The sequence below is a fragment of the Squalius cephalus genome, assembly GCF_949319135.1.
Source record: "Squalius cephalus genome assembly, chromosome: 2".
In the NCBI taxonomy this organism is placed as follows: Eukaryota; Metazoa; Chordata; class Actinopteri; order Cypriniformes; family Leuciscidae; genus Squalius; species Squalius cephalus.
Genome location: NC_137123.1, coordinates 36,261,535 through 36,289,440, shown reverse-complemented (window position 1 = coordinate 36,289,440; position 27,906 = coordinate 36,261,535). Strand labels below are relative to the sequence as shown.

General features: G+C 36.8%; 1 protein-coding gene across 2 annotated transcripts in view; it reads left to right on the top strand.

Annotated features, from left to right (window-relative positions):
* The window catches only part of irs2a (insulin receptor substrate 2a), a 140,875-nt gene extending 113,375 nt beyond the window's left edge, over positions 1-27,500 (top strand). For both annotated transcript variants that reach the window (XM_079852089.1, XM_079852090.1), the window contains one exon: positions 25,591-27,500. In XM_079852089.1, the coding sequence (XP_079708215.1) occupies positions 25,591-25,595 (5 nt within the window). In that variant the 3' untranslated portion in view covers positions 25,596-27,500. The remainder of the gene's footprint in view (positions 1-25,590) is intronic.
* Positions 27,501-27,906: the final 406 nt, after the last annotated feature.

The following is a 27,906-nucleotide window of genomic DNA, read 5'->3' as shown; positions in this document are numbered from 1 at the left end:
TCAGACAGATCAGACAAAATTTGCCTCTATAACAGTTAAAAAGGTAAAAATTATATAACATGTCATTAAGCCAATAAGTGGTATTTTACTGCCCCCTGCTGCCATTTCATCATACTGCTCCCTAATATTGTCATATAATTCATATTTAGACTTTATAAAATCATTATTTTAACATTTTAAATCATATTTTGTATCTATTCTCTATTGGAGTATTACTTGACAATTGTGTCACACTGAGATATGGAAATGGACTAAAGTAAATTAATGAAATGAAACGAAAGTAAAACGGGCATTTAAGCCACGCCCCCAAATACAAATTCACTCATAACTCGAAAACGGGAAGTCGTTTCGCGCTCAAATTTTGATGGTAAGGTCTTCTCCAGGCTCTTGATTGAAACGTGTCGTCGCGGGCCTCGGGAGCGCGCCCCCCGCGCGGATCTAGTCCGCGGGACCCCCGATTTTGAACGGCCGTAACTCCCGATCCAGACCACCCCGAACCTTGTGTGAGAGCTCGTTGGAAAGGGCCCATCCTTGGCTAGCTTCGATTCAAATGTGGTGTAATTTGTCCTGCGCATTCCAGAGATAAAAGCCCCCAAATATTTGCATTTGAACAGTCATAACTTCCAGCATCAATCGCCCAAAAACACATTGATGGTCTCATTTAACAGGGCTCCTCAAGCACTATATATGCTTTTTCGCCTTCTGGTTCCCGAGATATAAATTCCCATTCATTAATTCATTAAATCACTTCAATTGTAAAATGCAAGCTTTAATACCACTTTTGTCCACTCGAGGGAGCAGCAGGATTGCACATTACCTTTTCATTAGCTTTCAGTATTGGGAAACAAACAAATGCTTTAAAAAGCAATCTTTTTTATTATGATAGGGCTGTAGCTATCGATTATTTTAGTATTTTAGTATTTAGTATTTCAGTATTCTATTCAAGTAATCGGATAAAAAAAATTGTGGTAAAAAATAGATTCAAGTTAACAACAGCCTTTAAAATGACTTAAAATAGAAATATATAATAACAAGCAACAATAATTGGTTCAAGTAAAGTATCAAAGTAAGTAATTATATTGGTTTTATTGAAGAACACTGTTAAAATATACCCATGTAAAATAAATTATATAAACTAATATAAACATAACTTATGTACATAAATAACAAATGCCTGCAGAGGGCGCCAGCTGCCTGGTTGTTACACTAAGCCTGGCATTATCAAATCCTTGTTTAATATTGTCCAAACAACTAATTCAAATGTCAACTTAAACTTTAATATTTGACCACTTCTGTACGATAGAAATGCTACAGTCACTGTAATTTCTTGAACGAGAACATGTGCACATCAAAACATGCAAATTCAGAGCAAGAGTTTAAACTTTTATTTTGAAATCGCGATGGACAGCAGTTTGAGAAACCCAGATGTGCTCCACAAATGATAACAGTGCAACTATGAAACACAAATTGCGTCCGACTTGCGTTCCCATATTTGCACGTTATTGGAAACCTAAACAAACAGCACTGCAGAGACTGAGTTTGCTTGGAGCAGCGTTTACTGTGGATGGAGCTGAGGTAATTTTAACATGTAGGCTAATCTGCACCCATGTGTCTTCTGTGTGAAAAAAAAAACAAACAAGCAAAAAACAGAAGATATATTTATTTAACTGAATCACAGACTTTGTGATTTCACAATGGCACTATGCTATACTATGACTGTAAATGGTTTTAAATATCGCGTTGTCCTAGAAAACTGTAATTCTGCGGTTGTTTGATTCTTGTCTGTGGAATGCACCACTTTTGGTATTTTGCCAATTACTCTAGGGGTAAATTGCAATCAAGGATTTTTTTAAATCGAGTACTTGACTATAATTGAGGAATCGTTACAGCCCTATACTGGTAACATAGTTTTATATTATTAGATCACAAAGAAATGCCTATAGACAAATAAATATATTTTCTCAATAGCATATCCAAAAAACGTGTGTGTGTGCGTGTGTGTGTGTGTGCGTGTGTGTGTGTGTGTGTGTGTGTGTGTGTGTGTGTGTGTGTGTGTGTGAGCATGCATTATTGAGTTGACATGGAAAAACTGGTTTGATTTAGTGCAGAAAACTGGTGCAAATCATTAAGTTTAAAGTGAAAGTGAGGCAATAAGTGGTCTTCTTCTGCTGGCCATTCTACTTATTAATGAAGTCTTTTCACATCTTTTGGATTAATTCATATTTAGGGTAGACACTAAAAAAATCACTTGTATAACAATAACTATTATAACACAATCATATTTTGTCAGTGTTTATCACTTCATTTGCACTGACACTTCACATAATTGCTAGTAATGTGGTAAATCATGGTAAATCACGCTAGAAACATGGTAAGTCATAGTAAATAATAGTAGAATGTGGTGTATTAAGGTAAATCAGTAAGAATCCTGTTAAATCTTTCTAGAACGTGGTTTATCATGCTAGAACATGGTAAATCATGGTAAACTATGCTAGAACAGGGTAAATCATGGTAAACCATGATAAATCATGATGAACTATGGTAAATAATTTTAGAATGTGGTATATCATGGTAAATCATGCTAGAACAAGATCTTTTCCATCTATGATGTCAGTGGTTAAATGCTTGCTAAATAAAACTTAATAACTTTTTATGCTTTTGTGCTTTGAGGCCTTAAAGGCCTTAATTGCTTGAACCCCGATAAATGCTGCTTGCAGCTTTAATTAGGGGTTCAAGCACGAAGTGCTGAAACCCTATTGTAATTGTGCTGATTTTTATTATTATTAGGGGTTCAAGCACGAAGTGCTGAAACCCTATTGTAATTGTACTGATTTTTATTATTATTATTATTATTATTAGGGGTTCAAGCACGAAGTGCTGAAACCCTATTGTAATTGTACTGATTTTTATTATTATTATTTTTCTTCTGCCGTAAAACGCATCGTGCAGCCCAAACCGTAAGTGCTAGAGACTTGAAACTTTGCCAGATGGTAGTACAAAAATCGAGGAGAGGTTATCAAAATATGACCCCGATTGGCCCATAGGTGGCGCTACAGTGCAAAAAACAAAAAAAAATCATATTTTTGCTTAAATCTCATTAACCGTTTGTCACAGACTCAAGTGTCTTATATCATTGGAATCCTTGGGTCAAGCCGAACAAAAAAGGCCTCAAGGATTTCATTTCCGGTATGCAAATTTTCCGCCATTTTGAATTATGTCCAAAACCTACTTTTGCGAACTAGTCCCTGGTTTTGTGTCCGATCGGAACCAAACCAGTGCAGAAATGTTCTCTGGAGTCAGAATATCAATAATTATCGAAAAAAAGTTGAAATTTCGATTGACGGTCGCTAAGGGGCGCCAAAATGTTTGAAGAAGGCGGAGCCTATTTTACTAAAATGGCTATAACTCCAGAAGTAAATGAGGTATATTCACCAAACTCGGTACACCTGTGTAAGAGGTCAATCTGAGGTCATAGTAAAAAGATTGCGGCGATTGGCCACATGGTGGCGCTATAACATGAAAAAAACATAAATCAGGCTGTAACCACCTGACCGTTAGTCCGATTGACTTGAAAATTGGTATGCAGTGTCTTGGTCCAAGCTGTCATGTATATCTATGAGGACATTGGTGTATCTCAAAAAACATGGCCGCCATCGGCCAATGAAGTTTGAGCACCTATTAGACAAGGTTAACGGAGGCCGATCGGAACAAAACTCGGTGGGCATGTTCGACTCATGGCCCTAGAGGTCTGTAACAATTTTGAAAGAAATCGGCCACTAGTTGGCGCTAACGAGTTTTATGGCTCTGTAATCACGTGGTGTTACACTTATCATCACAAAATGCATATCATTTGATAGACCTGCTCATGCTGAACAACTTTGCCTCTAGAACCATTGCTGTCAATCAAACAGTTTATTAATTATTCACGAATATGTTAAAAACCTACTTTTGCGAACTAGTCCCTGGTTTTTTGCCCGATCGGAACCAAACGAGTCTAGGACAATTCTCTGGACTCTTTAAATCAATAATTATCAAAAAAAAGTTGAACTTTTGCATTTTTCGCATGGGTATAATTGGGTCATAAAGAAAATGGGCGTGGCAAAATGCAAACAAAAGCCTATAAATCCTAAACAAAAACTCAGAACATCACGAAAATTGGTGAGCATATGTGCCATAACATTCTAAATAAGCATGCAAAATTGTATGTAGATCGGATGATAGTTGGCGCTATAACTGTTAAAAAGCAATGGTAAATTGCCTGTATTGGCTGTAAATGGACTTTTCAATCTATTATTTCAGTGGTTAAAAGCTTTCTAAATAAATCTTAATGTCTTGAATGCTTAAATGCCTTAAAGGCCTTAAATGCTTGAACCCCGATAAATGCTGCTTGCAGCTTTAATTATTATTATTATTTTCCGCTAAAACGCATCGTGCAGACCAAACCGTAAGAGCTGGAACCTTGAAACTTGGCCAAATGGTAGTCCTCAATTTGGGGAGAACCTATCAAAGTATGACCCCGATTGGCCCATAGGTGGCGCTATAGCAACCAAAAGCGCGAAACTGCTCATAACTCCTAGACCCTATGTCGTAGACTCAAGTGTCTTATATCATTGGAAAGATGGACGCCTGAAGGTCAAAACGTATATCTCCGATTTCATTTACGGTATGTAAATTTTTCCGCCATTTTGAATTATGTCAAAAACCTACTTTTGCGAACTAGTCCCTGGTTTTGTGTCCGATCGGAACCAAACCAGTGCAGAAATGTTCTCTGGAGTCTGAATATCAATAATTATCAAAAAAAAGTTGAAATTTCGATTCATGGTTTCTAGGGGGCGCTAATTGATCGTTGTGGAAAGAGCCTATTTTACTAAAATGGCTATAACTCGAGAAGTAAATTAGATATCTTCACCAAACTTGGTACATATGTGTATGAGTTCAATTTGGGGTCACGGTAACAAAGTCACGACGATTGAACACTAGGTGGCGCTATAACATGAAAAAAACATGAAAAGGGCTATAACTACCTGACCGTTAGTCCGATTGACTTGAAAATTGGTATGCAGTGTCTTGGTCCAAGGTGCCATGTATGTTTATGAGGACATTGGCGTATCTCAAAAAACATGGCCGCCGTCAGCCAATGAAGTTTGAGCACCTATTAGACAAGGTTAACGGAGGCCGATCGGAACGAAACTCGATGGGCATGTTCGACTCATGGCCCTAGAGGTCTGTAAGAATTTTGAAAGAAATCGGCCACTAGTTGGCGCTAACAAGTTTTATGGCTCTGTAATCACGTGGTGTTACACTTATTGTCATAAAATGCATATCATTTGATAGGTCTCCTCATTCTGAACAACTTTGCCTCAAGAACAATTGCTGTCAATCAAACAGTTCATTAAATATTCACGAATATGTTAAAAACCTACTTTTGCGAACTAGTCCCTGGATTTGTGTCCGATTGTAACCAAACCAGTACAGAAATGTTCCCTGGAGTCTGAATATCAATAATTATCAAAAAAAAGTTGAAATTTCGGTTCCTGGTCACTAGAGGTTGCTAAATTCATGTTGTGGGAGGAGCCTATTTTACTAAAATAGCTATAACTCGAGAAGTAAATGAGATATCTTCACCAAACTTGGTACACATGTGTATGAGTTCAGTCTGGGGTCACAGTAAAGACATCGCGATGATTGAACACTAGGTGGCGCTATAACATGAAAAAAACTTGAAAAGGGCTATGACTACCTGACCGTTAGATATTAACGTATCTCATGTATCTCAAAAAAACATGGCCGCCATCGACCAATGAAATTTGAGCACCTATTAGACAAGGTTAATGGAGGCCGATCGGAACAAAACTCGATGGGCATGTTCAACTCATGGCCGTAGAGGTCTGTAAGAGTTTTGAAAGAAGTCGGCCACTAGTTGGCGCTAACGAGTTTTACGGCTCTGTAATCACGTGGTGTTACACTTATCGTAACAAAATGCATAACTGCTTGAACCCCGATAAATGCTGCTTGCAGCTTTAATTATTATTATTATTATTATTCCGCCGTAAAACGCATCGTGCAGCCCAAACCGTAAGGGCTAGAGCTTTGAAACTTTGCCATATGGTAGTACAAAAATCGAGGAGAGGTTATCAAATTATGACCCCGATTGGCCCATAGGTGGCGCTATAGCAACCAAAAGCGCGAAACTGCTCATAACTCCTAGACCGTATGTCGTAGACTCAAGTGTCTTATATCATTGGAAAGCTGGACGCCTGACGAACAAAACGTATATCTCCGATTTTATTTCCGCCATGATAGATTTTCCGCCATTTTGAATTTTGTCGAAAATCTACTTTTGCGAACTAGTCCCTGGTTTTTCACCCGATCGGAACCAAACCAGTGCAGAATTGTTCTCTGGAGTCTGAAGTTCAATAATTATCGAAAAAAAGTTGAAATTTCGATTCACGGTCGCTAGGGGGTGCAAAATTAACGTTGTGGGAGGAGCCTATTTTACTAAAATGGCTATAACTCCAGAAGTAAAAGAGGTATTTTAACCAAACTTGGTACACATGTGTAAGAGGTCAATCTGAGGTCACGGTAAAAAAATCGCGGCGATTGGCCACATGGTGGCGCTATAAAATGAAAAAAACATAAAACAGGCTATAACCACCTGACCGTTAGTCCGATTGACTTGAAAATTGGTATGCAGTGTCTTGGTCCAAGGTGCCATGTATGTCTATGAGGACATTGGTGTATCTCAAAAAATATGGCCGCCATTGGCCAATGAAGTTGAGCACCTATTAGACAAGGTTAACGGAGGCCGATCGGAACGAAACTCGGTGGGCATGTTCGACTCATGGCCCTAGAGGTCTGTAAGAATTTTGAAAGAAATCGGCCACTAGTTGGCGCTAACGAGTTTTATGGCTCTGTAATCACGTGGTGTTACACATATTGTCACAAAATGCATATCATTTGATAGATCTGCTCATGCTGAACAACTTTGCCTCTAGAACCATTGCTGTCAATCAAACCGTTCATTAAATATTCATAAATATGTTAAAAACCTACTTTTGCGAACTAGTCCCTGGTTTTTCGCCCGATCGGAACCAGACCAGTCTAGGACAATTCTATGGACTCTCTAGATCAATAATTATCAAAAAAAAGTTTAACTTTTGTATTTGTATGGCTGTAATAGGGTCATTTATAAAATGGGCGTGGCAAAATACACTAAAAAGCCTATAAATCCTAAATGAAAACTCAGAACTTCACAAAAATTGGTGAGCATATGTGTCATAACATCACAAACAAGCTTGCAAAATTTTATGGAGATCGGACAATAGTTGGCGCTATAACTGTTAAAAGGCTTTAAAACCATATATTTCCTATGGTAAACTGCCTGTATTGGCTGTAAATGGTCTTTTCCATGTCTGATCATATAATTTTCATATCATAATGTTAAAAACTAGTGCATAACCATTCTCTGGACTCACTAGAACAATAGTTGTCAGAAAAAGTTGAACTACTTCATTTGGATAGCTATAATAGGTTCACTTCAAAATGTGGCCTTTACCAAGTGTCCCCGAAAGCCTATATCTCTTTAATGAATGTTCAAACCTTCTTAAAAACAAGTCAGAACATGTGAAATATCACTCTGAACATGCATGGAAATTTTCAGACAGATCGGACAAAATTTGCCTCTATAACAGTTAAAAAGGTGAAAATGATATGAATATAATGGTATATTAAGCCAATAAGTGGTATTTTACTGCCCCCTGCTGTTTAAAATAGTCATTTTGTCATATTGTTCTATAATTTATATTTAGACTTTATAAAATCACTATTTTGACATTTACAATTACATTTAGTCAAAATCCATCTGTTAAAGTATTAGTATTGACAGTTTGATCACATCATATATTTCAAACGTCTGTATCTACAACATAATGTGTGTGTGTAGTCTTAGGTTTCTGAATAAATTCTGAATCATCTGATTAATAGCTTACAAAGACTTTGTGAAATGTTTATAGACCATTCAAATAATATTTTATATAATGACATATCCCAATAGCATTGAAAAAATAACAACATTTGTCTTTGTGTGTGTGTGTGTGTGTGTGTGTGTGTGTGTGTGTGTGTGTGTGTGTAAACATGCATTATGGAGTTAAAATGGAAAAACTGGTTTGCGTTAGTACAGAAAAATGGTGAAAATCAAGAAGTTTAAAGTGAAAGTGAGCCAATATGTGGTCTTCTACTGCCCTTTGCTGGCCATTCTACTTATTAATGAAGTCTACTCACATATGCTTTTGCATTCATTAGACACTAAAAATCACTTATATAACAATAAAACACAAAAAAATCACTTATATAACAATTACTATTGTAGCACAATCATATTTTGTCAGAGTTTATCACTTCATTTTTACTGATACTTCACATAATTGCTAGCAATGTGGTAAATCATGGTTAAATCACACTAAAAACATGGAAATCATAATAAATAATACTAGAATGTGGTGTATCAAGGTAAATCATACTACAATCCTGGTACATCATTCTAGAACATGGTATATCATGGTACATCATGCTAGAACATGGTAAATCATGGTAAACTATGCTAGAACAGGGTAAATCATGGTAAGCCATGATAAATCATAATAAACTATGGTAAATCATGTTAGAATGTGGTATATCATGGTAAATCATGCTATAACATGGTAAATCATGGTAAACTATGCTAGAACAGGGTAAATCATGGTAAACTATGATAAATCATTGTAAACTATGATAAATCATGATAAACTATGGTAATCCATGCTAGAATCACAGTAAACAATGGTAAATCATACTAGAATGTAGTATATCATGGTAAATTATGCTAGAATATGGCAAATCATGCTAGAATCATAGTAAATAATACTAGAATGTGCTAAATTGTTGTGGGAGGAGCCTATTTTACTAAAATGGCTATAACTCAAGAAGTAAATGAGATATCTTCACCAAACTCAGTACACATGTGTATGGGTTCAATTTGAGGTCACAGTAAACAATTTTATGGAGATCGGACCATAGCTGGCGCTATAACTGTTAAAAAGCTTTAAAACCATATATATCCCATGGTAAATTGCCTGTATTGGCTGTAAATGGTCTTTTCCATCTATTATGTCAGTGGTTACATGCTTATTAAATAAATCTTAATAACTTTTGATACTTTTGTGCTTAAATGCCTTAAAGGCCTTATCTGCTTGAACCCCGATAAATGCTGCTTGCAGCTTTAATTATTATTATTATTCTCCCCTAAAACGCATCGTGCAGCCCAAACCGTAAATGCTGGAACCTTGAAACTTGGCCAAATGGTAGTACTCAATTTGGGGAGAACCTATCAAAGTATGACGCCGATTGGCCCATAGGTGGCGCTATAGCAACCAAAAGCGCGAAACTGCTCATAACTCCTAGACGGTATGTCGTAGACTCAAGTGTCTTATATCATTGGAAAGCTGGACACCTGAAGGTCAAAACGTATATCTCCGATTTCATTTTTGATATGCAAATTTTTCCGCCATTTTGAATTTTGTCAAAAACCTACTTTTGCGAACTAGTCCCTGGTTTTTTGCCCGATCGGATCCAAACCAGTGCAGAAATGTTCTCTGGAGTTTGAATATCAATAATTATCGAAAAAAAGTCGAAATTTCGATTCCTGGTCGCTAGGGGGTGATAAATTAATGTTGTGGGAGGAGCCTATTTTACTAAAATGGCTATAACTCAAAAAGGAAATGAGATATCTTCACCAAACTTGGTGCACATGTGTATGAGTTCAATCTGGGGTCACAGTAAAAAAATCGCGGCGATTGGCCACATGGTGGCGCTATAACATGAAAAAAACATAAAACAGGCTATAACCACCTGACCGTTAGTCCGATTGACTTGAAAATTGGTATGCAGTGTCTTGGTCCAAGGTGCCATGTATGTCTATGAGGACATTGGCGTATCTCAAAAAACATGGCCGCCATCGGCCAATGAAGTTTGAGCACCGATTAGACAAGGTTAACGGAGGCCGATCGGAACGAAACTCGATGGGCATGTTCGTCTCATGGCCCTAGAGGTCTGTAAGAATTTTGAAAGATATCGGCCACTAGTTGGCGCTAACGAGTTTTATGGCTCTGTAATCACGTGGTGTTACACTCATCCACACAATATGCACATCATTTGATAGATCTGCTCATGCTGAACAACTTTGCCTCAAGAACCATTGCTGTCAATCAAACCGTTCATTAAATATTCACGAATATGTCTAAAACCTACTTTTGCGAACTAGTCCTAGGTTTTTCGCCCGATCGGAACCAGACCAGTCTAGGACAATTCTCTGGACTCTCTAGATCAATAATTATCAAAAAAAAGTTGAACTTTTGCATTTGTATGGCTGTAATAGGGTCATTTATAAAATGGGTGTGGCAAAATACACTCAAAAGCCTATAAATCCTAAATGAAAACTCAGAACTTCACAAAAATTGGTCAGCCTATGTGTCATAACATCATTAACAAGCATGCAAAATTTTATGGAGATCGGACGATAGGTGGCGCTATAACCTTTAAAAAGCTTTAAAACCATATATTTCCTATGGTATGTTGCTTGTATTGGCTGTAAATGGTCTTTTCCATCTCTGATCATATAATTTTCATATCATAATGTTCAAAACTAGTGCAATACAATTCTCTGGACTCACTAGATCAATAATTGTCAGAAAAAGTTGAACTACTTCATTTGGATAGCTATAATAGGTTCACTTCAAAATGTAGCCTTTACCAAGTGTCCCCGAAAGCCTATATCTCTTTAATGAATGTTCAAACCTTCTTAAAAACAAGTCAGAACATGTGAAATATCACTCTGAACATGCATGGAAATTTTCAGACAGATCGGACAAAATTTGCCTCTATAACAGTTAAAAAGGTGAAAATGATATGAATATAATGGTATATTAAGCCAATAAGTGGTATTTTACTGCCCCCTGCTGTTTAAAATAGTCATTTTGTCATATTGTTCTATAATTTATATTTAGACTTTATAAAATCACTATTTTGACATTTACAATTACATTTAGTCAAAATCCATCTGTTAAAGTATTAGTATTGACAGTTTGATCACATCATATATTTCAAACGTCTGTATCTACAACATAATGTGTGTGTGTAGTCTTAGGTTTCTGAATAAATTCTGAATCATCTGATTAATAGCTTACAAAGACTTTGTGAAATGTTTATAGACCATTCAAATAATATTTTATATAATGACATATCCCAATAGCATTGAAAAAATAACAACATTTGTCTTTGTGTGTGTGTGTGTGTGTGTGTGTGTGTGTGTGTGTGTGTGTGTGTGTGTAAACATGCATTATGGAGTTAAAATGGAAAAACTGGTTTGCTTTAGTACAGAAAAATGGTGAAAATCAAGAAGTTTAAAGTGAAAGTGAGCCAATATGTGGTCTTCTACTGCCCTCTGCTGGCCATTCTACTTATTAATGAAGTCTACTCACATATGCTTTTGCATTCATTAGACACTAAAAATCACTTATATAACAATAAAACACAAAAAAATCACTTATATAACAATTACTATTGTAGCACAATCATATTTTGTCAGAGTTTATCACTTCATTTTTACTGATACTTCACATAATTGCTAGCAATGTGGTAAATCATGGTTAAATCACACTAAAAACATGGAAATCATAATAAATAATACTAGAATGTGGTGTATCAAGGTAAATCATACTACAATCCTGGTACATCATTCTAGAACATGGTATATCATGGTACATCATGCTAGAACATGGTAAATCATGGTAAACTATGCTAGAACAGGGTAAATCATGGTAAGCCATGATAAATCATAATAAACTATGGTAAATCATGTTAGAATGTGGTATATCATGGTAAATCATGCTATAACATGGTAAATCATGGTAAACTATGCTAGAACAGGGTAAATCATGGTAAACTATGATAAATCATTGTAAACTATGATAAATCATGATAAACTATGGTAATCCATGCTAGAATCACAGTAAACAATGGTAAATCATACTAGAATGTAGTATATCATGGTAAATTATGCTAGAATATGGCAAATCATGCTAGAATCATAGTAAATAATACTAGAATGTGCTAAATTGTTGTGGGAGGAGCCTATTTTACTAAAATGGCTATAACTCAAGAAGTAAATGAGATATCTTCACCAAACTCAGTACACATGTGTATGGGTTCAATTTGAGGTCACAGTAAACAATTTTATGGAGATCGGACCATAGCTGGCGCTATAACTGTTAAAAAGCTTTAAAACCATATATATCCCATGGTAAATTGCCTGTATTGGCTGTAAATGGTCTTTTCCATCTATTATGTCAGTGGTTACATGCTTATTAAATAAATCTTAATAACTTTTGATACTTTTGTGCTTAAATGCCTTAAAGGCCTTATCTGCTTGAACCCCGATAAATGCTGCTTGCAGCTTTAATTATTAGGGGTTCAAGCATGAAATGCTGAAACCCTATTGTAATTGTAAGGATTCGTAAAACGCATCGTGCAGGACAAACCGTAAGGCCTAGAGACTTGAAACCTGGCCAGATGCTAGGCCTCAATTTGGGGACAACCTATCAGAGTATGACCCCGATTGGCCCATAGGTGGCGCTACAGCAACCAAAAGTTCAAAATCGCTCATAACTCTTAGACCGTTTGTCCCAGGATCAAGTGTCGTATATCGTTGGAATCCTTGGCTCGAGGCGGACAAAATGGCTATCTCCGATTTGGATGTAGGCAGGGAAAATTTTCTGCTATGTCGGATTTTGTCCAAAACCTACTTTTGCGAACTAGTCCCTGGTTTTTCGCCCGATCGGAACCAAACCAGTCTAGGACAATTCTCTGGACTCTCTAGATCAATAATTATCAAAAAAAAGTTGAACTTTGCCATTTGGGTGGCTGTAACAGGGTCATTTAGAAAAGGGGCGTGGCAAAATACACTAAAAAGCCTATAAATCCCAAATGAAAACTCAGAACTTCACCAAAATTGATGAGCATATGTGTCAGAACATGCTGAGGAAGCATGCAGAGTTTCATGGAGATCGGACCACAGGTGGCGCTATAACTGGCAAAAAGCCTTCATTCTTATTAGGGGTTCAAGCATGAAATGCTGAAACCCTATTGTAATTGTAAGGATTCGTAAAACGCATCGTGCAGGACAAACCGTAAGGCCTAGAGACTTGAAACCTGGCCAGATGGTAGGCCTCAATTTGGGGACAACCTATCAGAGTATGACCCCGATTGGCCCATAGGTGGCGCTACAGCAACCAAAAGTTCAAAATCGCTCATAACTCTTAGACCGTTTGTCCCAGGATCAAGTGTCGTATATCGTTGGAATCCTTGGCTCGAGGCGGACAAAATGGCTATCTCCGATTTGGATGTAGGCAGGGAAAATTTTCTGCTATGTCGGATTTTGTCCAAAACCTACTTTTGCGAACTAGTCCCTGGTTTTTCGCCCGATCGGAACCAAACCAGTCTAGGACAATTCTCTGGACTCTCTAGATCAATAATTATCAAAAAAAAGTTGAACTTTGCCATTTGGGTGGCTGTAACAGGGTCATTTAGAAAAGGGGCGTGGCAAAATACACTAAAAAGCCTATAAATCCCAAATGAAAACTCAGAACTTCACCAAAATTGATGAGCATATGTGTCAGAACATGCTGAGGAAGCATGCAGAGTTTCATGGAGATCGGACCACAGGTGGCGCTATAACTGGCAAAAAGCCTTCATTCTTATTAGGGGTTCAAGCATGAAATGCTGAAACCCTATTGTAATTGTAAGGATTCGTAAAACGCATCGTGCAGGACAAACCGTAAGGCCTAGAGACTTGAAACCTGGCCAGATGGTAGGCCTCAATTTGGGGACAACCTATCAGAGTATGACCCCGATTGGCCCATAGGTGGCGCTACAGCAACCAAAAGTTCAAAATCGCTCATAACTCTTAGACCGTTTGTCCCAGGATCAAGTGTCGTATATCGTTGGAATCCTTGGCTCGAGGCGGACAAAATGGCTATCTCCGATTTGGATGTAGGCAGGGAAAATTTTCTGCTATGTCGGATTTTGTCCAAAACCTACTTTTGCGAACTAGTCCCTGGTTTTTCGCCCGATCGGAACCAAACCAGTCTAGGACAATTCTCTGGACTCTCTAGATCAATAATTATCAAAAAAAAAGTTGAACTTTGCCATTTGGGTGGCTGTAACAGGGTCATTTAGAAAAGGGGCGTGGCAAAATACACTAAAAAGCCTATAAATCCCAAATGAAAACTCAGAACTTCACCAAAATTGATGAGCATATGTGTCAGAACATGCTGAGGAAGCATGCAGAGTTTCATGGAGATCGGACCACAGGTGGCGCTATAACTGGCAAAAAGCCTTCATTCTTATTAGGGGTTCAAGCATGAAATGCTGAAACCCTATTGTAATTGTAAGGATTCGTAAAACGCATCGTGCAGGACAAACCGTAAGGCCTAGAGACTTGAAACCTGGCCAGATGGTAGGCCTCAATTTGGGGACAACCTATCAGAGTATGACCCCGATTGGCCCATAGGTGGCGCTACAGCAACCAAAAGTTCAAAATCGCTCATAACTCTTAGACCGTTTGTCCCAGGATCAAGTGTCGTATATCGTTGGAATCCTTGGCTCGAGGCGGACAAAATGGCTATCTCCGATTTGGATGTAGGCAGGGAAAATTTTCTGCTATGTCGGATTTTGTCCAAAACCTACTTTTGCGAACTAGTCCCTGGTTTTTCGCCCGATCGGAACCAAACCAGTCTAGGACAATTCTCTGGACTCTCTAGATCAATAATTATCAAAAAAAAGTTGAACTTTGCCATTTGGGTGGCTGTAACAGGGTCATTTAGAAAAGGGGCGTGGCAAAATACACTAAAAAGCCTATAAATCCCAAATGAAAACTCAGAACTTCACCAAAATTGATGAGCATATGTGTCAGAACATGCTGAGGAAGCATGCAGAGTTTCATGGAGATCGGACCACAGGTGGCGCTATAACTGGCAAAAAGCCTTCATTCTTATTAGGGGTTCAAGCATGAAATGCTGAAACCCTATTGTAATTGTAAGGATTCGTAAAACGCATCGTGCAGGACAAACCGTAAGGCCTAGAGACTTGAAACCTGGCCAGATGGTAGGCCTCAATTTGGGGACAACCTATCAGAGTATGACCCCGATTGGCCCATAGGTGGCGCTACAGCAACCAAAAGTTCAAAATCGCTCATAACTCTTAGACCGTTTGTCCCAGGATCAAGTGTCGTATATCGTTGGAATCCTTGGCTCGAGGCGGACAAAATGGCTATCTCCGATTTGGATGTAGGCAGGGAAAATTTTCTGCTATGTCGGATTTTGTCCAAAACCTACTTTTGCGAACTAGTCCCTGGTTTTTCACTAGAAAAAACTAATTCCCATTCATTCACTTCAATTGTAAGATGAAGGCTGTAATTCCACTGTTGTCAACTAGAGGGAGCAGCAGTATTAGACATAGTATTAATCTTTTTATCAGCTTTCAGCTTTGGCCAACAAGCAAATGCTTAAAGCTATTTATTATTATTATTATGGACTGATAATACAGATCACAAAGAAATATGTGAAATGGTTAGACCATTAAAAGATATTTTCACAATAACATCCCAAAAACATTGAAAACATATTTGTCTTGTGTGTGTGTGTGTGTGTGTGTGTGTGTCTGTGTGTGTCTGTGTGTGTAAGCATGCTTAATGGAAAGAACATGGAGAAACTCCTTTGTTTTACTGGTGGATAAAAAAGTATTTCAAATGAGAGTGAGTCAATTAGTGGTCTTCTACTGCCCTCTGCAGGACATTCTACTTATAAAAATATTTTTACCTGTGCAATTTGCATACATTTTTATACTATATAAAATTGCTTGCATGAAAATCACCTATTATAGCACAATCATGTTTTGTCAGTTTATCACTTCATTTGTACTGAGCTCTCAGTTTGAACAATTCTGCCTCTCAGTGATTAATTTGAAATCTGAAAATGGTGTTATACAGAGGAGATTTGCAATTATCATTTTGTTACCTATCTTTTATTTAAAATATCTACATCTACAACCAAATGTGTTTGCGTGTGTGTTGAAGCATGGTTAGTGTATTAAGTATTATTGTTTAAGTATTATTGTTTTCATTTACATTTAACCACCAGAAGACCACTCATTGCTTCATTCTGCTTACTAAAATATTATTTTCCAGTTAGTTTCCATTTGAAATATTGTTTAAACTTTATAAAATCATTAAAATAACATTTCAAATCATATTTTGTCTGTTTATAAATCCCACAGACTCACATTGGCTGCAATACTAATGTTTTGAAAGACACAGACCTGATAGTCTAATCTTTGTGTATTGTGCATATAGTATTGATATTATTACTATTGCAAATCATGTTATTGTAACTCATATCTTAACAGAATATTATTTGTAATTTTAATTCTTTATTTCTTAATTGTTTTTTTCTGATTACTACAGATATTATCAACAAAGATATCAACTACACCTTCACTTTTAATATTGATAAGCTGCACACACAGCGCAATCACACACCCACTAATGCATTCAAATAAATGTAATCTTACTGTGCTACTTTATCTGTACATGATTAGAATGAACAGACATCTAAGAATATTTTTCTTCTTTTGTTAAAGCCATTTCAGACTACAAGTAAGCATTTTATTACTAATCAACTATTTTAAAGGTGCCATACAATTGAAAACTGTATTTATCTTGGCATAGTTGAATGGTAAGAGTTCTGGACATGGAACTGACATACTGTGAGCCTCAAACACCATTGTTTCCTCCTTCATGTGTAAATCTTCTGTTTGCAAAAGACCGCTGAAAAATGAGTGAATTACAGCATAACACCAACTGTGACGTTGGAGTCGGGATCATTCATATGTATACCCCCCCAATTTGCATATACCAGCCCATGTTCTAGGCCAGGCAGTGTTAACGTGGACCTGCACAGCCGAATCATCAGAAGTTCTGCAGGTATTGTGAAGAAGCAAGCAAGGACAATAGTGAAAATGTCAGATCATGGATATAAATGTTATGTTCGAGGCTGTGCTGCGGATTTCAGAACTTTTCATTCCCTTCCCACAAAAGAGAACTGCCAACAGGCATGGTTGATTTTTACAACAGGATACCTTACCATTTTAATTCAAAGCTGTTAGTTTGCTCTGCCCATTTCACCACTGACAGTTTTTCTAACCTGGGACAATATCAAGCAGGTTTCGCTCATCGTTTGATACTGAAGAAGGGGGCAGTTCCAACTAATGTTATATTTCCATTACAACATCCTTTACCCATTGGGTAGCCATAATAGGATCATTTAGAAAATGTGTATGGCAAAAAACACTCAAAAGCCTGTAAATCCTAAACGAAAACTCAGACAACTCACTAAACTGCCTTATGTGCTTAAAGACCCTAAATGCTTGAACCCCGATAAATGCTGCTTGCAGCTTTAATTATTATTATTATTATTATTTTCCGCTAAAACGCATCGTGCAGGCCAAACCGTAAGATCAGGAACCTTGAAACTTGGCCATATGGTAGTCCTCAATTTGGGGAGAACCTATCAAAGTATGACCCCGATTGGCCCATAGGTGGCGCTATAGCGACCAAAAGCGCGAAACTGCTCATAACTCCTAGACCGTATGTTGTAGACTCAAGTGTCTTATATCATTGGAAAGCTGGACGCCTGAAGGTCAAAACGTATATCTCCGATTTCATTTACGGTATGCAAATTTTCCGCCATTTTGAATTATGTCAAAAACCTACTTTTGCGAACTAGTCCCTGGTTTTGTGTCCGATTGGAACCAAACCAGTGCAGAAATGTTCTCTGGAGTCTGAATATCAATAATTATCGAAAAAAAGTTGAAATTTCGATTCCTGGTCACTAGGGGTTGATAAATTTATTTTGTGGGAGGAGCCTATTTTACTAAAATGGCTATAACTCGAGAAGTAAATGAGATATCTTTACCAAACTTGGTACACATGTGTATGAGTTCAGTCTGGGGTCACAGTAAAGACATCACGACGATTGAACACTAGGTGGCGCTATAACAGGAAAAAAACATGAAAAGGGCTATAACTACCTGACCGTTAGTCCGATTGACTTGAAAATTGGTATGCAGTGTCTTGGTCCAAGGTGCCATGTATGTCTATGAGGACATTGGCGTATCTCAAAAAACATGGCCGCCATCGACCAATGAAATTTGAGCACCTATTAGACAAGGTTAATGGAGGCCGATCGGAACAAAACTCGATGGGCATGTTCAACTCATGGCCCTAGAGGTCTGTAAGAGTTTTGAAAGAAATCGGCCACTAGTTGGCGCTAACGAGTTTTACGGCTCTGTAATCACGTGGTGTTACACTTATCGTCACAAAATGCATATCATTTGATAGATCTGCTCATGCTGAACAACTTTGCCTCAAGAACCAATGCTGTCAATCAAACCGTTCATTAAATATTCAAGAATATGTTCAAAACCTACTTTTGCGAACTAGTCCTAGGTTTTTCGCCCGATCGGAACCAGAACAGTGTAGGACAATTCTCTGGACTCTCTAGATCAATAATTATCAAAAAAAAGTTGAACTTTTGCATTTGGATGGCTGTAATAGGGTCATTTATAAAATGGGTGTGGCAAAATGCACTAAGAAGCCTATAAATCCTAAATGAAAACTCAGAACTTCACAAAAATTGGTGAGCATATGTGACATATCATCATTAACAAGCATGCAAAATTTTATGGAGATCGGACCAAATGTGGCGCTATAACAGTTAAAAGGCTTTAAAACCATATGTTTCCTATGGTAAACTGCCTGTATTGGCTGTAAATGGTCTTTTCCATCTCTGATCATATAATTTTCATATCATAATGTTCAAAACTAGTGCAATACAATTCTCTGTACTCACTAGATCAATAATTGTCAGAAAAAGTTGAACTACTTCATTTGGTTAGCTATAATAGGTTCACTTCAAAATGTGGCCTTTACCAAGTGTCGCCGAAAGCCTATTTCTCTTTAATCAATGCTCAGACCTTCTTAAAAACAAGTCAGAACATGTGAAATATCACTCTGAACATGCATGAACATTTTCAGACAGATCGGACAAAATTTGCCTCTATAACAGTTAAAAAGGTGAAAATGATATGAATATAATGGCATATTAAGCCAATAAGTGGTATTTTACTGCCCCCTGCTGTTTAAAATAGTAATTTTGTCATATTGTTCTATAATTTATATTTAGACTTTATAAAATCACTATTTTAACATTTACAATTACATTTAGTCAAAATCCATCTGTTAAAGTATTAGTATTGACAGTTTGATCACATCATATAGTTCAAATGTCTGTATCTACAACATAATGTGTGTGTGTAGTCTTAGGTTTCGGTATAAATTCTGAATCATCTGATTAATAAATAAAACTTAATAACTTTTGATGCTTTTGTGCTTAAAAACCTTAAACGCCTTAATAGCTTGAACCCCGATAAATGCTGCTTGCAGCTTTAATTATTATTATTATTCTTCTGCCGTAAAACGCATCGTGCAGCCCAAACCGTAAGTGCTAGAGACTTGAAACTTGGCCAGAAGGTAGTACAAAAATCGAGGAGAGGTTCAGAGAGTATGACCCCGATTGGCCCATAGGTGGCGCTATAGCGCAAAAAAACAAAAAAAATTCATGTTTTTGCTTAAATCTCCTTAACCCTTTGTCGCAGACTCAAGTGTCTTATATCACTGTAATCCTTGGCTCAAGACGGACAAAATGTATATCTCCAATTTCATTTCCGGTATGCAAATTTTTCCGCCATTTTGAATTTTGTCCAAAACCTACTTTTGTGAACTATTAGAGGGGTTTTTTGGCCAATCGGAACCAAACCAGTGCAGAAATGTTCTCTGGAGTCTGAATATCAATAATTATCGAAAAAAAGTTGAAATTTTGATTCACGGTCGCTAAGGGGCGCCAAAACGTTCGAAGTAGGCGGAGCCAGATTACTAAAATGGTTATAACTCGTGAACGAAATGAGATATTTTCACCAAACTCGGTACACATGTGTATGAGTTCAATCTGGGGTCACAGTAAAATTATCGTGACGATTGAGCACTAGGTGGCGCTATAACATGAAAAAAACATGAAAAGGGCTATAACCACCTGACCGTTAGACCGATTGACTTGAAAATTGGTATGCAGTGTCTTGGTCCAAGGTGCCATGTATGTCTATGAGGACATTGACGTATCTCAAAAAACATGGCCGCCATTGGCCAATGAAGTCGAGCACCTATTAGACAAGGTTAACGGAGGCCGATCGGAACGAAACTCGATGGGCATGTTCGACTCATGGCCCTAGAGGTCTGTAAGAATTTTGAAAGAAATCGGCCACTAGTTGGCGCTAACGAGTTTTATGGCTCTGTAATCACGTGGTGTTACACTTATCGTCACAAAATGCATATCATTTGATAGATCTGCTCATGCTGAACAACTTTGCCTCAGGAACCTTTGCTGTCAATCAAACCGTTCATTAATTATTCATGAATATGTTAAAAAAACAACTTTTGCGAACTAGTCCTAGGTTTTTCGCCCAATCGGAACCAGTCCAGTCTAGGACAATTCTCTGGACTCTCTAGATCAATAATTATCAAAAAAAAGTTGAACTTTTGCATTTGGATGGCTGTAATAGGGTCATTTATAAAATGGGCGTGGCAAAATACACTAAAAAGTCTATAAATCCTAAATAAAAACTCAGAACTTCACAAAAATTGGTGAGCATATGTGACATAACATCCTTAACAAGCATGCAACATTTCATGGAGATCAGACAATAGGTGGCGCTATAACTGTTAAAACGCTTTAAAACCATATATTATATGGTAAATTGCCTGTATTGGCTGTAAATGGTCTTTTCCATCTATAACCATATAATGTTCATATAATAATGTTCAAAACCAGTGCAGTGCAATTCTCTGGACTCTCTAGATCAATAATTATCAGAAAAAGTATAACTTCTTTATTTGGATGGCTATAGTGTCACTTCAATATGTAGCCTTGACCAAGTGTCTCCAAAAGCCTATATCTCTTTAACAAGTCAGAACATGTGACTTTTAAGAAGCATGAAAAATTTCAGACAGATCAGACAAAATTTGCCTCTATAACAGTTAAAAAGGTAAAAATGATATAACATGGCATATTAAGTCAATAAGTGGTATTGTACTGCCCCCTGCTGTCATTTTATCATACTACTCCCTAATATTGTAATATAATTCATATTTAGACTTTATAAAATCATTATTTTAACATTTACAATCACATTTTGTCAAAACTCATCTATTGAAGTATTACTATTGACAATCGTGTCAAATTAAGAAATGGAATCCTGAAACGAAAGTAAAAATGGAGGCCGCCATTTAGGCCACGCCCCCCCCAGTACAAATTCACTCATAACTCGAAAACGGAAAGTCGCTGCGCGCTCAAATTTTGATGGTAAGGACCTCTCCGGGCTCATGATCGAAACGTTTGGCCCCCTCCCCCCCGCGGATCGCTGGTCCGCGGGACCCCCGACTTTGAACGGCCGTAACTCCCGACCCAGACCACCCCGAACCTTGTGTGAGAGCTCGTTGGAAAGGGCCCGTCCTTGGCTAGCTTCGATTCAAATGTGGTGTAATTTGCCCAGGGCATTCCAGAGATGAAAGCCCAAAAATATATGCCTTTGAACGGTCATAACTCCCGGGCCCAATCGCCCAAAAACACTGCGATGGTCTCATTCAACAGGACTCGTCACGCACTATCTATGCTCTGAGTTTCAGAATTTTTCGCCTTCTGGTTTCCGAGATATAAGTGAAAAACTAAATTCCCATTCATTCATTCAAACACTTCAACTGTAAGATGGAGGCTGTAATTCCACTGTTGTCAACTAGAGGGAGCAGCAGTATTAGACATAGTATTAATCTTTTTATAAGCTTTCAGCTTTGGCCAACAAACAAATGCTTAAAGCTATTTTTTATTTATTTATTATTATTGGACTGATAATATAGATCACAATGAAATATGTGAAATGGTTAGACCATTAAAAGTTTTTTTTTTTTTTTTTTTTTCACAATAACATCCTAAAGTGTGTGTAAGAATGCATTATTGAGTTAACATGGAAAAACTGTTTTGCTTTAGTGCAGAAAACTGGTGAAAATCATGAAGTTTAAAGGGAAAGTGAGCCAATAAGTGGTCTTCTAGTGCCCTCTTTCAATATATTGCAGATATGCTCACTGAATATAAACCCAACAGATCACTCAGATCACTAGGATCATATCAGCTAGAAATACCAAGGGTTCACTCTAAGCATGGCGAGTCCGCTTTTAGCTATTATGCCAGCCGCAGCTGGAACCAGCTTCCAGAGGAGATCAGATGTGCTCCTACAGTAGTCACATTCAAATCCAGACTCAAAACACATCTGTTTAGCTGTGCATTTACTGAATGAGCACTGTGCCAATGTTCGTCCGACTGTACTGTACTGTATTTTATTTTTTATTTTTCTAAACTGTTTTAATTATTCTTATTTCTTTGTATTATTTTTAATTTTAATTTCTTCTATGTAAAGCACTTTGAATTGCCATTGTGTATGAAATGTGCTATATAAATAAACTTGCCTTGCCTTGCCTAGAAACATGATAAATCATAGTAAATAATACTAGAGTGTGGTGTATCAAGGTAAATCATGCTAGAACATGGTAAATCATGGTAAACTATGCTAGAACAGGGTAAATCATGGTAAACCATGATAAATCATGATAAACTATGGTAAATCATGCTAGAATGTGTTATATCATGGTAAATCATGCTAGAACATGGTCTTTTCCATCTATGATGTCAGTGGTTACATGCTTGCTAAATAAAACTTGATGTCTTTTGATGCTTTTGTGCTTAAAGGCCTTAACTGCTTGAACCCCGATAAATGCTGCTTGCAGCTTTAATTTCTTACTATTTCACTGTATGTTGTTGTTAGCCTACTTTCTCCTCCCACATTTAGCTACTTGAAGAAACTACTTAATTACAACTTTACATCTTCATACCACAACAACGTAAACACCGGTCAATTACCATAGAAAGTATTTAATTTTTATTTATCATGAATGATAAAGCATGTATTACACTGAAGGCTAGAATGCCTACTCTTTCTGTTCACTTCTTTTGTGATTTCTTTCTTTCTTTAAATGCTGTCTGTCAGTGAAGAGGGGTTTTTCAATCTATTGACTAGTTGTGTGAGTCTAAACTGAATATTTGGCCAGACATTTCTTTGTTTTGTTTTTTTTATTAGGGGGTGCTTAATGTCAGCTCCCTAGACTTTGCAACTCTAATCTGAGCTCTAACTTTAACCACGCTGAGATTTAAGCAACAAAAATTGTTAACCCAAGCAGTTCTCTCAGATTCTCCACCTCTGCAGAGCTGGCTAAACTAGGCCGGGATGTTCCCGCCTGAGATAGCCATGTCAACACTGTCAGTGTTACCCACATTTAGCCAGGAGCAAGAGGAGATTACTCTTAGGGGAGAGTGGGGGATTAGACATTGTTCAGCGGCTTGTTTTGAGGTGGATGAAAGGAGCATTGACTCAGACATAGACAGTCATTCATGCAGGTTCACAACAACCATGTCCTCATGTAGACGTCACAGCATTTCCAGGATGATTTTGCACAGCCTCATTTGTTTTTGGGTGTCTGACAATTAAAGGCCTAGATTTTAACTCATCGCAGTGGAAGTTTTTTTAACCCGTTATTAAATCCACAGCTTAGACTCTTTCTTAGAGGACTCAGTTGCTCACTTATTCCACAGTTGGAGGTGCTGTGACATCTCTATCCAGTGATGCGCAAGCTAGCGGAGATGCTATGTCATGCGTGCATTAAATCAGCATTGCGTGACTATTACCCGGTTCCAAGCATCACTCACTGCTGCCTAGAGCTTTCAGCATTACAAACTACATTATAGGCTGCAGACATGGTTGTTGGTACCGTCATCACGCAAACCCTAAATCTCATCAGCTGAATAAAAAAGGGAGGGTCACCATCCAATTCATCTACTTGCATGCAAGCCTGAGCCTTTTGGCAGTTGTAGCTTTGCATCCTTGCTGCTCATTGACCCTGAAACATATTGGAATTTGTGTAAATTACCAAGGATTAAATTAACCAAGGTTAACCGAGGTTTTAAGCTTTAACTATTGTTATTTCAGGCAATCACATGAGTATACCCACAGACAATGCTTTGTCAATGCCTTACATTCAACTTCAAATTGCAATTATTTATACTGTTTACTACAATTTTAATTCAAATTAAGTTTAAATTCAGGAATTGAACTGGAATATAAAAAGCATTCTCAATTAAATGTTGAATGGTGCACCACCCTGCTGCATTGACAAAGTTTCATCATGACCTCACAGTTACTTTCAATTACAAGTGTGGTTTATGACTTTATTTCATTAACTTTTTAACAAGTCTGGCAATATGGGAATTTAGTCTTATAGTCTTTTTTAACAGATTCCACGTCTCTATCCTTGACTATATGGTCTCACTCCACATTATCTTAAAGCAAGTGTATTAAACATTCCTGAAGAGGACAGTCCTCTTGAGAAGTCCACATTATTCTTGAAGGATTACGGGCTAATGTTCTATTTTGCTTCAAGAAACAAATATTAAATCTTACACAAATGTCATGTGTAATCATCATCTTTGCTCCAGCCATTATCACTGGCTGCATCTTATCTCCCATTTGCCATCTCCTTTCATGTAAATTAAGGTGAAGTCTTGAAGTGCTTTGCCATCATTTTACCAGTCAGTTGTCAGATTATGTAATTCATACACTTCAGGATCACCCAAGACCTAGCAAAGAAAGACTCTGAGATTTCCTCCATTTCTTTGGTCTGTGACTATAATTCCAATGAGATTATCAGGGAATTATTATCAGGATTAGCCCATCTGTGGACAGTAGATGGTTAAAACTGCTGCTAGCTCCATCCCTCCTGACATTATACCCTTTCCCTCGCTTATCTTTAAATATGACTGTGTTTAAATATGACTGTGCATCATGGGTTAATCACTCATGCTGGTCTGGAACTGTCACTAAAAATGTCATAAAAAGAAGGTACATTTAATAATAAAATGCCATCCAAATAAAATATGAGAAGTTTTTTTTTTCTTTTCTGTGTATGCGCATGTTTTATTTTAGAAAACACAAGTGTCAAAAGGTATTTTGTACTAAGCGAAGAAAGAATAAGATCTTTGTTGTGAGTACCTTCGGGTTTTAATAGTGTTTTGGACATTTTTTTTTAATGGGTTTAGTTCATAAAAATTGATTTGTAAAAGGCTGCTGGATAACGTTCAAGATAATTTGACGTCAGGGGTTCTACTACAGTGCAGCTACATTTTTTCTCAACAATTTTGCATTCTCTTTGTTGCTTGTGGTTATACATTTTTGTTTCAAATGGAGCTTTAAATATATCTTCTCTTTTTTTCTCCCCCTTACTTTCAGATTGAGCAAGAAGCAGAGGTTATTCCTCCTGGTACTGAGGGAAAGTGGAAGCTCAACCAGTAACTAGACTGGACTGGTCTGGTCTGGACTATGCTGCTGTAAATGAACTGTGACCTTTGTAACTCATCCTAAAGCTGAACGTCCGATGGCTGGGTTGTGATTATTCTAGTGAGGCCACTTTAACATGCTACTCCTGCACCATTTTTCTACAAAGCTGCTGCTCTGTTGGTAACAAGAGTCACGAAACATACATGCCACTTCACTTGTATGTTTGAACTTTTAATTGTTGTTGATGTGAACACTTTTCTTTTTTTTAATTCAGAACAATAATTGGAATATAGTTTACCCTGAAATATGTAATCTTCATTTACCTGACATAAACAACTGTAAGGTTCTTATTGCCCCATCCCATGAATAGCTACAATTGTGGTATTTTAGTCATTTTAAATGATGACTAAAAGATTTCCACAAGTCCTTTCTTAGGAAAAGACTTGTACTGATGTATGTAATTTAGAAGAGATAAAGAATTCCTACTTATTTTTTCCTCAAATTGAATGTTCTCACATGACCAATCCAAAGCCTTACACTCTGTCCGCAAAATTGCGACTACTTATCTGGACCTAAACAATGAGAAAATATCAAAACGTGATATTTATTGTATACACTCTATTTTTCTAGATATTTAGTTTATTAAATAAAAACATAGTAAGTTGCTATATAATGGTCCACTTTTGATATTCAGAGTGTCTTACCACATAATCAGAGGTGGTTATTGCAAATAATAATTAATATCTAAACATTATTAGTACATATATGGTCAACCTTTAAATCCAATGTTTTCTCAGAATCATTGTCACTTTCTCACGTTGTTGCATAAAACATGGCCATTCCATGTTCCTCTGCCTCAAGAATTGCATTTAACAGTAATATAATATATGGTAACAGTGACTATTTCCCATTTGCGTAGAAATGGCATGCACTACTAGATGGTATCCATGCACAGGAATTTTGACCACAGAAAATGCCATAAGACACCACCTTCGGCTAAAACAGAAAGAGTAAAATGGAAGTTAATCACTTAAAAAATATTATTAACAGAATTGATAGTTTTTCCAGACAAAGGCTTATTTCAAATGAGCACTTCTTAGTTTTTTACATGTGTGGGTCCAGAATTTGGATGATCATTTCTGTTCCTTTCTGTGCATCACTAACCCTAACCCTAACCCAAAGTTTAATAGTTGGTGACTGTCTTAATATGCTCATATTGGCTCTGTGTTGATAATATCGCAGTGATGTCTCATTCAACTAGATTGTAACACATGACGCATCTGAATGTAGAGCACAAAACCCACTTAGACAGTATGAGTGAACAGATTAGTGGGGCAGAAAAAATTATCACAACAGGAGTAATTTTAGCCATTCTCTGCTTTTCCCTGAATGTTGTGAGCTAAATACAAAAATGTGATCAGCTTAACATTTTCATGACATTTAAGATACTTCTCCTCCTACACAAACGGCTAAGCAAATAAAAAAATGCAAGATACTACACATTGCATTTGTGAAACGTGATTTGTTCAAAACTTAATAAATCCCTTATCTAAAAACACATGTATAGCACTGATATAGACGTGTTGATGCTTTTTAAAATGTTATGTTTAAAGTCCTAAATAAGAGTGACACATGACACAATGCTACTTTATTATGTAATTTCTTGAGGTAATGGTACTCATTCTTCTTGATTCTTAGGAAGGTCTTGCTTCTTGGGTAGCATTAATTCACTCTTTGTATATGCAATTCTTACTAATCAGATTAGTTTACAAAGTGGAACCAAATGTATAAATATTATGTTAATATATTTCTTAAAATATTTTGCAGAGATATTGAATTTATGCTGTTTTGTACATTTCATTCTGCCAACTTTTAAAACTTGTTTTATTTTTCTTTATGAAACAAATCTATATATTCAATATATATATATATATATATATATTCTATATATATATATATATATATATATATATATATATATATATATATATATATATATATATATATATATATATATATATATTCAACAGTGTTCTTGAAGATCTTGAGTCTAAGTATAAATATATAAATATATATATATATTGTTTGTATGTATCAAAGGGTTAATATATTTTCAATATTTGCCAGGATTAATTGAACAAGCTGTCTTCCATTGTACAAATATCACATACTGTTTATTGTCATGCTGTTAAGAGATCATTTAAAATATTCTAGATAAATATTGCTTTTGTTTGTGTTGCAAAATAGTCACATGCAATAATACAAATG